The sequence below is a fragment of the Salvia splendens genome, chromosome 12 (genome assembly GCF_004379255.2).
Source record: "Salvia splendens isolate huo1 chromosome 12, SspV2, whole genome shotgun sequence".
Taxonomy (NCBI): Eukaryota; Viridiplantae; Streptophyta; class Magnoliopsida; order Lamiales; family Lamiaceae; genus Salvia; species Salvia splendens.
Window position 1 is genome coordinate 27,892,598 of NC_056043.1, and position 11,325 is coordinate 27,903,922.

Below are 11,325 nucleotides of genomic sequence, written 5' to 3' on the forward strand. Positions count from 1 at the left end.
AAATCGCACAAAGAAAAATAATTGATCTCACGAGTCATTTGATTATATATAAAGTTAAGGGTCAACAACAATTTGAAGATTAATAAATCAAATATTGTTGACTAGATTGATGAGTTAAAAATCATCTAGTTATAAAATTAGAAAATGATGCCGGTCAAGGGAAAAATAAGTCATAGCTGATTTTGAGACTGATTTTGGGATCATTATTTGTTTGGTAGGATCATGGACAGTTACCAATGCTAATTACACTTTGTTTAATGTTTAATCACTTTAATCAATATAATTAAAGGCATAACTACTGCGGCTTAATTTGCGCGCTTATTTTTGGCGCTTGGAGCTGAGTTTCTTATATAGTACTAATAGATGGTGTTCGGTTTGCAAGATAAAATAATACCAAGATACAATCTAGGATTGAGTTGTGAGATTATTTTAGTCATAGGTGGTTAGCTATGACTAATTATCCCATGATTATCCACTAGGATTGAGTTGTGAGGTTGAATCTCATAAATCAAACACACAACAAATTTAATCTCGGATACAATCTTGCAAGCCAAACACCTTCGTAGTAGACTAGTAGTATATAGCTTTGGCACATACAAAAACAGATTAGGATACAAACACAAAGCTTTCCTCGTTACTGTGTTCAGATTTTCCCAACGAATTGATTAAAACATTCATGGCTCTGTATCTGTAAATTAATCACTTTATAATTGTATAGTGAAAAGTATCGAAAAGAATAATGGTTTATACTGTATATTGAAGTGATAAAGGAGCTTTGAGAAGTGGCATTTTTCAGGCCAACATCCTTTTGCACGTGTAATCAAAGACGACCTGGAAAAGGCTCCTGGAATCGGGTTCCTCGGACTGCTTGAGCAGACGAGCCACTCTGGTGAATCCATCATGTTGCTTCACCACAGCTTCTTCATCGATCTCTTCCTTCAGTTCTGGCAATGGCAACTTATTCTGTCGTGTTAGTGCCCATTGCATCGCCCAGATCGTTAGAGGCCGCATGTAACCAAGAGATCTGTACCGCCCTTCAAAGTCCCAACCCTCGGGCGTCTGGAATGCATATCTATCAAAAGAATAAACTGTTAGATCGATATTTACTCAGGGTGGATGGAGTTCAGTGTAGTTACTTTATGCATTCAATGCAATTACTTTATAGGTAGGATGTAGGAGTTTTCAAAATAAAAAGGTTTTATATGAATCGCGCACACACGCACACATGTAAATAGATATCTTAGTTTCTTGGTTCAGGACAACTCAACTTACCCTTTACCCTCATCTGCCCAGGCTACTTCATGGACACCCACTGCAGTTTTGAATGCCGTCTCTACCATATTTTCATGGATCATGCCTGCTGCAACAGCATATGTAATTCCACTCCATATTTCTCTCGACTGCAATGTACACATATCAGCTTCTCCATTTGGAAGCATCCCGTTTGCTGCCCCTACCTGCCCATTTTTCACCTTCAATACATTGAAGTTGTATACTGTCTCAAGAGCCTTTTTTGCCTTTATTTCATCAACAATGGGTAAAAGACCACATGCTCGAGCATACCTAGAAAATGTGTAAAAAATGTGATGGAAATGAAAAGGAATATAACAGATTCTGTTCCTACAAGTGAATCACAAAATATGGGGAAGCCTTTAAACAAAATTTACATACCATTGTCCAGCCAATTGATCAGCCTGGATGGATGAGCTTGTACTGCTGCTGCTGTTATCATAATTAAAATATGATCCGTTCCACAACTTTTCATACACCTTCTTTGCTTTCTCAAACCGAAACCAAAAGTAGTCTTCAGAACCCTTGTCTCCAACCACATGTGCAATTGCTGAAGCAGCCTGCAAAGCTGCCACCCATAGACCCCCACAGTATGCACTCACACCAGTTACAGACCATGTATCGTATGTTTGATCTGGAAACCCTTCATTTTCTATCATGCCATCTCCGTCCTTGTCAAACTGTTCCATGTAAGCCAGTGCAACATAGACTGATGGCCACACTGCTCGAGCAAACTCTTTATTGCCCGTGGCAACCACATCCCGGTATACTTGGAGCACAAACTTTGGATTCAAGTCCTTCCACCTATCTGTATTGTGAAGGTTGTAAAAGTTTAATTCAAACCATGGATCTCTCATTCCAATATCATGAGGAACAGCACCAAGAACTTTTCTCTGGACACATGTTCCGTCCTGTAAGAGTATCATCCTACTAGGATCATGCATCATCACTGCGGCAGCAAAGTCTCTTTGTATGCTGAGTTCAAGTTTGGGAAACAACATAGTTAATGCAAATGATGCATAAAAGTGGACATCATATGTGTTACACATGTGATATTCAATCCCTTCGAGGTAGAGGAACTGGCCCACATTTTCCTCTCCTTTCTGGAGCAAGTTTGTTCCGAGAGCAGAACTCATTGATGCAGAAGTATGAACATCTTGAAGTATTGAAGTCATCCTTTCAAGGATGTCTATTGCTGTGTCATTTCCCTCAGTGGTATTGACTATACGATTACTATTTGAGCCTAATCTGTCAAGTGAAAACTTTCTTTCACCAACAGTACGTATACTATGTATTGGTGGAGTTCCATCTGAAGAGGAGAAAGAAAGAGAAAATATCAAGACTTAAAGTCTATCACCCTCACAACACACACTCCATTACCCAATCACCTGTCCAAATTGTCCCCCCCGAGTTAAGATAGTACAGTTCATTGAAAAGTGTGGGCGGGTACCTGCAATAGACCATTGAAAAAAATATGTCACCTTTCAAACTGTACTAACAAGTGGAGTAACAATCAATGACAATAAGACCTACCATTCAGGAAGTCTCTTGTCTTCGAGAATAGGTCTTTGCCATGCTTCAATTTCTGACTCCCAACGAAAATGTTCTATAGTTTGTTGATACAACAGATAAGTCAGAAAAAGTCAGAAAATAAATATATAAACACATTAATCCGATTCTTTTGACGTTTTTGCCCTCAAAATTTCTTAGACTGAAGGTTCATAAATGAAGTTGCTGAGAGTTTACCAACAATAGCATCGTGAGCAATGCTTGATGCCATGTTACCATGGGTGCCATAGAATTCAGTATAACGCCTGATAACAAAGTTGATGTACTCAGTCAAAGTTGAAAAGCAGCATATATAAACAGGAGTATAAATCAAATTAAACGAGCATTTGTTTGCATGCCTGTGATAGGTTCTTCCAGCCTGAAAGTTTATTTCTGAGCAAGCCCATGCCACAGAAAATGTAACACTTTGTACAGTTCCTGCAGGAATAGTCAAAGAAGCTGCGACGGCTGCCCCAATAAGTGAACCAGGTTCAGAAGGTGTTGACATGTCTTCGGAATTTAGGTGGTCAAACGATCCACGCTAATTAGACAGGACCAGGTTAGTCTGGAAAGAATGATGATACTGAAAACTTTGAAGCTCATAATTATCTATAATCAACAAAAATACCAATGTATCTAGTCTTTTAGCTATATCAAGGTTTTTTCTTCTCACCCTATGGAATGCCAAGTAAATTAAGACTACTTTAAGAGATGTATTAGTCACTAACACATGATTGACTACACCAGTGTAAGGAAACCATTGATACTGTTGATGCATGGTTCAAAAACTGTGAAAATTCTGCAATCCTACCTCTTTGATTTCACACCACATGTCCCTTGCTGTAATACCTTGTGAGTTTCCGGATATCACAAAACACGGGCAATCAGATACATGAACTCCATTTGTTGCTTCAGCTGCAATTGCAAAATTCAGTGAGGGCCGACCATTTGCAGTCCTACACCATTTTAAGAGGAATCATATAACCTCAAAGACATACAACAGATACACTGAATACATAAGATCAAGTCAATTTGTATTCACTAATTAGAACTTAGAAACATAGGCACTTACATATGGTGCAAGACAACTCCACTAACATTATCCTCTGCCCTGGAGAAACAAAACTATCTAGATCAGATTGAGGACAGATTTAACAATATCACATGGACGTAAGTTGCATCTTTACCTAAATCTTGAATTAAAATGGTGACCAGAGAGGCCTGAGTCCCCGCCAACAGAATTCTAGTACAGAAGAACAAGAACTGTCAGATGTTCCCATCTATGCAACTCGACGAGTGAATAAGAGGATGTGGCATATTATAGCCTCTGCAATATTAATTATTCAAAAAATAAGGAGAGAACAACATAAGAAAGAGAACTTACTGCCCAGCTGAAAAGCAAGGTCACATTTGCTTCAGTTTTTCCCAAATTAGATAACTGACATAAACAAGGAGAAGCTCTTAGTATCAGGTCTACCCAATCTCACATCTTTTACAAATCATTATTTGAAGGAGTCATAGTTGTAGGCACTACGTAAGTCAGGAGAAGATTATCATACCGTGTAAGTAAAAACTGCTACAGGAAAGCTGCTATCCTTATAGTTGTGAGGGATAAATGGCGAAAGTTGGCGACATACAATTTTTAGATCTGGGTCAGGTTCACCTTCATTGGACAGAAGAATCTGTGAGTTTTAAAAGAAATACTGTACTATGAATTAAAACTTAGAGTTCACTAAAGTATTACCATTGTATACAGTCCAAGCCCTTGGATATAATGCATGGTATGTTGAGTTTTTCCCATCAAGATTCCAATCCCAAGACCCTATCCCAGAAGCTGAAGTTTCCCTATTTGTCCACATTTTTTACAGCAGAATATGAAATTTTGTCTAACAATTCTATTGTTTATAAGATGCAACAATTACCACTATCTCATACGATCCTAAAAGAATTTTTTCAAAAGCATATTCTCTATAAACAAGATATTAGGATGCTATAATAACTATGTACTCACTTCAATTTTTCTGGGTTCTTCGGGCACAGTACACTAGAAAACCTCTCACCATTTGGTCTTGAAACAAATACCTGGACAGAGAAAATGCTAAAATTAAATCATCATTTATAAGCAACTATAGGGCATGTGTGTTAATATTTTAACTTTAGCTGAAATCTTGGTTGTCGAGCAATATCCATATGCATACTAAAACTATTTAGAGATACCCTTTTGAGGATCATACACGTAGACCATCTTCCTTTAAGAGCGTTTTTATTTGACATGTTTGTGACAGGAGTACCGGCATTTTCTTGATGTTCTATTAGTATATGGTATAGTACTTTCTTTAGATATTTCTCCTATACCAATTTAGTGCAAGTACAACACCTTAAGTTGGAGGAACATAGACACAGAAGAAAATGCACATACATAGTATTGAAGCTGAGGTGATTCTCTTTATGTTGACTGAAAAAGGCCACTGACCGAAACATTTCCATCAGTTTGTTTTTTAAATACCATATGTTGTCGAAATTAGACTGTCATATAATTTGTACTGCTCAAAATTATCTATTGGCTGGAATTATTTTCATATGAAGATTACTTTTAACTAAATCTAAAGTGCAAAGGAAGGGGGATTAGGGTAGTGATAAAAAGCAAACTCTATATATTGTACAAACTCTAAACTATGATATTGGACCGTTAGAAAATGTCAACAAATGACAAAATAACAGCAACAATAATGTCAACACACATCAGCCGTTGACATTGTGTTGACATTTTTTGTTGTTGCTATTTTATCATCTATTGACATTTTTTAATGGTCCAAATCTTAGTTTGGAGTTTGTACAATATTAAGTATTCCTTCTTTTCATATATATCCAATGGCAGTATACAAAAATTTTACCACCACTGTCCTCCTCCAGCATCCGTAACCTTTTTCATTTACTTGGGGAATTTCATGTCCGGGTTAAATAATCACTTTTCTAGTATAAATATCAAGCATCTCAAGATCTGTAGAAAAGTAACTCAACAGAGAAAAAGGTTTGCAGTTCATGATTCAAGTTTTTGACATCAGTAACTTATAGCAAACACTATTAATTTCGTAGACTGGTAATGAATGAAAATTCTATGATCGTTTTACATATTTCAATCTTGAGTTGTAATACAGCCCATTAATAACATCTGTAATTGCAGGGATATCGCTCAGATTAATGATTAGATAATATATTAGCTTTACAGTCATAAAAAATGTAAAGAATCTTCTAAATGTAAATTTAATGTAACATCAATTGTGTTAAACAAGTGTATAAGCCTAATATAAGTATAACACTTACAGAAAACTGGTTTGCCAAGACAGGTTCATCTTCACAGACCCGAGGAAACAGCTGCCAACGCTGAAACTCACCCTTGTAGCTTCTTCCAATGCTTCCAGCACTGAAAATTGAGTCAACCCATAGAAAATTAGACAACTCAGGTAAGTAGGCAGCAACAACTCAACAAAATAGTGTGATGGGCCTATCTATTTTTCTTACTAGAAACAGTCTCCACTACAGGAGATTGGGTCCTATCTTTCAACAACAGTGTGTAACTATGTAAAGGGTACCGCATTCTTCTTGTCGACAATAAATCAGAGAAGAAGCTGCCTTGAAAAGGCTGACTCAGAATGTTTCTAAACGTTTAGGAAGTTATCTGACAAATCAAAAAGGTTGGCATGACGTAAAGCCTGTAAGACAATTCTTACACCCAAGACTTCCAACCAATTCAAACTTCAAATATGGCAGATGGTACTTCATAGTTAGAATCCTAAAGGAATTGGGATGAGACAGAAGGCCACAATAAAATAAAAGTAGACACACTTGGCACTTCAAAACGTTGAAAACAGACTCATAGTTAAAGGTATCATGTCATTGCTATCATTATTACCAAAAAAATATCACTGATCAGAAACGAGTCAGGAATTTATCTACAATGTTTATAATATAAAGAAAATAAGAAAGAATGATAGGTATTACCCTATACCACCTAGCGGAACTCCATGGCAAGATGATGTCGGGCGCTTTGTAAAAGGATCAAGAAATACCTCCTGCAAGAACAGTTAGGAAATACCACATTCTTCATAACCAACATTGAACCATTTCAAGTTTCATTTCAGTTATGGGGAAACTTTACGCTGTCTCTGGATTTTTCCTCACGAAGGTGCCTCCATAGCCTATAACCTATAGGAGCCTACAGAAAATAAAAGGAAATATTTCTTGAAATATACAAAGGAACTACTTTCACACATAAAGAGAGCAATCAAGCATATGCTTCCACAACTATTCACAGAAAAAGAGATGCATGAAAAAAAATAAGTTCACAATAGTACCAATATGACCGATGTTGGAAAATTATGATGTAAGTTCAAAAAAAGTACCATACTGATTTTCTCTTTTAAGGTAAGGTCAAACTCGGCAAGGACAGAATCTTTAGTGTTCAGTTTCCTTTTCAAAGTCAGAGATGGAGGTGTCCCTGGATCAACATTGACCTGGAAAGATAAAACAAACTGAGAATGAATCTCAACAGTAGGAAACAAAAATGAACTCGAATCAGATAAAAAAAAATAACAATCATAAGAGTCCAAGCTGCAAAAGACCTATATGGTGAGCTAAAGCAGCACAACCAGAACAACTGGTATATACAGTTCTTGGATATGTTTGTGCAGACATCCAACTAAGAGGGATAGTGAGACTACATCGAATGGGCATGAGCATGGATATAACAATTGTTGTTATCAAAAAGAAGAGTGGAAAATTTAACTTAGGGTATAAATTTCCTTGAGATTAAGGAATGTAACACTTATGCAATAAATTTCCATGAGATTAAGGCATTGCTACTTCTATTCTTTGACTACTATCAGCAATACGATATAGGGAATTCAATATTTGCATATTAAAACCATGAAGGAACTCAACACCCAAAGTCAAATAGTGGATCAGGGACGTACCTTATCATCACGCGAAACTGGCTCTCCTTCTCCCACAGCAGAACCATTTTCTGGCATATTTCCTGCAAGTATGAGCGGAAAAAGTGAACTTTTACTTCGAATGCAGTAGATAACATGACAAAATACCATAACGCAGCAGGCATTGACTGCATAAATTCATCTCTTCTGATCTCCAAAAATATCTAGTCTCTAATTAAAACCACAACAAAATATCCTAAAGCATCCTTATTTTTTTTTTTCGAATTTGAAGCAAAGGCTGAATCTACATAACATACTCACAATGAAAACAACAACACTACAATTCCAACAACTATGGGTCGAGAATCAAACGGAAATGATTGCAGAAGCAGAACAACAGCTTCAGATTGATGAATGATGAATGCGATGAACAGAAAATCAGAAACGCATGACTAACCAGATTGATTGGGGAAGTGCAGATGCTATTTTGCAGGCAACGGATTGTTTGTTGTGTTGTTGTTAGTGAGTTTCGACAGTTATAAAGTCAACATTTCTTTTGGAATTTTTATTCTCAGTGAATTGTTTGAGCAATTTTTTTATAATTTCGATAATTAGCAGTAGTTAAATTTGTGAGGTTCAATTGTGTCGATCAAAATAATTAGCTTAAAATAAATTGTTAATTGCCAAATGGCACACCAACTTTGACTAATTTGTAATTTTAATTCAATTTATAATACGTTTCAATGATTATCTTATGACTAGTAGCAAATCACACATTCTTAATCTACTTTTTGTCATAACATATCAAACTGTATATATAGAGATTCTTGCACCAAAATTTGGATCAAATATATTAGCCATGATTTTGAGTTTTCGAAATTAATAGGGAGTTCATAATTTGCTCCACAATTTAGGAAAATTAATTAGAAGTTACATATCAAGTTAAAGTTTGGTGCATTCCTTAGCAATCAATCATCCCATTGTTTTGACTTGGCCATGATAATGACTTTAAAAATCACCCAACTAATAAATGTTGATCTCATGAATTATGTTTGTTGGATGGTTTGTCATTGTCCACAACAAAATATTCGTTAGATCCATCAATGTAAATTGCAAGACATTATTCAGATAACTATGTAAGTACTATATACAGTATATATTAATTAAATATATTTCCCTGAATAATATTAAATATTATTTGAATATTCTAATATATAAATTTGTAATATTAAATAGGAAGTGAAAATGTACACATAATAATGCCGTCATGCCGACCTTGGGATGCCATTGGTGCATTCTAAAATGGAAGTATCGAAATGCCAACATTCTGCACGTCATTATGATTTGTGCATAAAGTTTATGCTTATAATAAACTCGACACCGGCAGAATATTAAATTATTAACAAATCAATGAATAAATATAATAAACAGTAAGAATCTTCAATAATTGATTTAATAAAATACTGTTTCTATCTCTATGTGGTTTTAGCCTGTTTTGGGATATTTGTTTTTTAATGTATCATATATAAAACACATTTAATTTATCATCATTTATTTTATAAATGCGCATATCAAAATTAAGTTATGTTGAGAATAGATTTTATATATTCATTCGAGTGTGTGTTACAGTGAAGGGAATTACACACCTAAATAGGTTGAGAATTACTTACATATGGTATGATTTATCATAGCTATAAATCAGGAAAGAATAATTACAATTAATTATAATTGACTCCATAATCTTTGCATATCTTCCTTGATTTCTTCTAACACTCCCTCTCAAGTTAAACAATGGGATCACTCATTTTTAACTTGCCCAATACTTCACAGAAACTTCTTGCATCCACAGCTTTCGTGAGAATATCTGCTAACTGGTCTTTTGAACGAACAAATGGAAGGCCTATCACCCTTGCTTCTATATTCTCCTTGATGAAATGGCGGTTTACTTCAACATGCTTTGTTCGATCGTATTGTATTAGATTCTCAGATATACTGATTGTTGTTTTATTATCACAAAAGAGTTTGCACGGCTCCTTTGACATCAAGCCAAGTTCTGTCATTAACTTCTTCAGCCATAGGATCTATGTCAATCCACTCTTGATTCCACGAAATTCTGCTTCTGCACTTGATACAGCTACCACCTTTTGCTTCTTACTCTGCCAAGTCACAAGATTTCCCCCCACGAAGGTAAAATACCCTGCAGTCGACTTTCGATCATTTGGGTTCCATGCCCAATCTGCATCTGTGAACCCATGCACCTCCAAGTTTCCATGGTTCTCGAATAAAATCCCGTGCCCTGGTGTCCCCTTCAAGTAGCGCACAATTCTCAAGGCCGTTTCCCAGTGATCAGCTTGAGGCTTATGCATAAATTGACTAACTACTCCCACTGCATAGGCAATATCCGATCTATTATGAGAGAGATAGATAAGCTTACCCACCAGCCGTTGGTATCTCGTTTGGTGCGTGAGTTTAGCTCCTTCAGTCAGTCGAAGACCTTGGTTCTGCATCATTGGGGTTTCTGCAGGCTTGCAATCTAGCATTCCTGTTTCAGCCAAGAGATCCAAAACATACTTTCGTTGGTTTATGAATAATCCCTTCTTGGATCGCATTACTTCAATGCCCATAAAATATTTCAAGAGGCCCAAGTCTTTCATCTCAAACTCGGCAAACAGGTTCTTCCTCAGCTGCCTTATTTCTTCCTCATCATCCTCAGTAAGAATCATATCATCCACATAGATAATCAGACAAGTGATCTTCCCTTCTTTTTTCTTTAGAAACAGAGTATGATCTGAATTACTCTGTTTGTATCCATACTTCTTCATTACTTCAGTAAATCTTCCAAACCATGCCCTTGGTGATTGCTTCAAACCATATAGGGTCTTTTTGAGTTTACACACCTTTCCTGCCTTGAATTCCCCATCAAATCCTGGTGGAGCTTCCATATAGATAGGTTTAGTGAGCTCGCCATGCAGGAAAGTGTTAGTCACATCAACTTGATGTAGTGGCTAGTTCTTTGTCACAGCAATAGAAAACAATACACGAATAGTACTCATCTTAGCTACTGGTGAGAAGGTCTCTGCATAATCAACTCCATAGGTTTGAGTATAGCCTTTTGCTACTAACCTCGCCCTGTAGCGTTCAATTGACCCGTCTGGTCTCCTCTTGATTGTGAACACCCAGCAGCATCCCACTAGTCTAGACCCCTCTAGTTTCATACACACTTCCCACGTTTTGCTTTTCATCAGTGCCTTAATTTCTACAAGCATTGCCTCTCTCCAATGTTGGATTTTCATTACTTCCTCCGCCGTTCTGGGAATATCCTCTTCCTCATACAGGGCCGCCGTAAAGGCCCTTGCCATCTCCGTCAGATTTGCTTTAGCCAAATTCGCCACTGAATATCTACTCTTCTTCGAGATACGCTATGGGTTGTACCTCTTGGGTGGGACACCCCTTGTGCTTCGATATGGGAGTATGTACGGCCCAGTATCCCCGTCAATCGTAGCATTATCCATTGGTTCTGAGGCAGAGTCATTAGGAATATTTGTACTATTGACTC

At 36.7% G+C, this 11,325-nt stretch overlaps 1 protein-coding gene across 2 annotated transcripts; it reads right to left on the bottom strand.

Annotated features, from left to right (window-relative positions):
* Positions 1-606: 606 nt before the first annotated feature.
* Positions 607-8,333, bottom strand: LOC121759006 (non-lysosomal glucosylceramidase). 2 transcript variants are annotated; one of them, XM_042154491.1, is made up of 20 exons: positions 8,227-8,333; positions 7,812-7,873; positions 7,242-7,352; positions 6,998-7,054; positions 6,841-6,911; positions 6,163-6,262; positions 4,850-4,920; positions 4,583-4,683; positions 4,398-4,501; positions 4,223-4,276; positions 4,026-4,081; positions 3,911-3,949; positions 3,650-3,794; positions 3,198-3,379; positions 3,037-3,104; positions 2,824-2,896; positions 2,679-2,740; positions 1,672-2,599; positions 1,273-1,563; positions 607-1,072 (listed from the first exon to the last, which is right to left on the bottom strand). In XM_042154491.1, the coding sequence occupies exons 2-20, from the start codon at positions 7,866-7,868 to the stop codon at positions 793-795; spliced, it is 2,850 nt and encodes a 949-aa protein (XP_042010425.1). In that variant the 5' UTR covers positions 7,869-7,873; positions 8,227-8,333; the 3' UTR covers positions 607-792. The 2 variants fall into 2 exon arrangements, with proteins under 2 accessions (XP_042010425.1, XP_042010426.1); XM_042154492.1 differs by lacking the exon at positions 8,227-8,333 and adding an exon at positions 8,091-8,207.
* Positions 8,334-11,325: the final 2,992 nt, after the last annotated feature.

What these genes read in the sequence shown, in the direction of transcription:
- LOC121759006 (XM_042154491.1), bottom strand. Translation starts at nt 7,868, where the DNA reads ATGCCAGAAAATGGTTCTGCTGTGGGAGAAGGAGAGCCAGTTTCGCGT. An exon ending in CATTTTAATTCAAGATTTAG is followed by an intron (nt 3,950 to 4,025) that starts GTAAAGATGCAA and finishes TTGTTTCTCCAG; the next exon opens with GGCAGAGGATAATGTTAGTG. An exon ending in GACAAGAGACTTCCTGAATG is followed by an intron (nt 2,741 to 2,823) that starts GTAGGTCTTATT and finishes GGTCTATTGCAG; the next exon opens with GTACCCGCCCACACTTTTCA.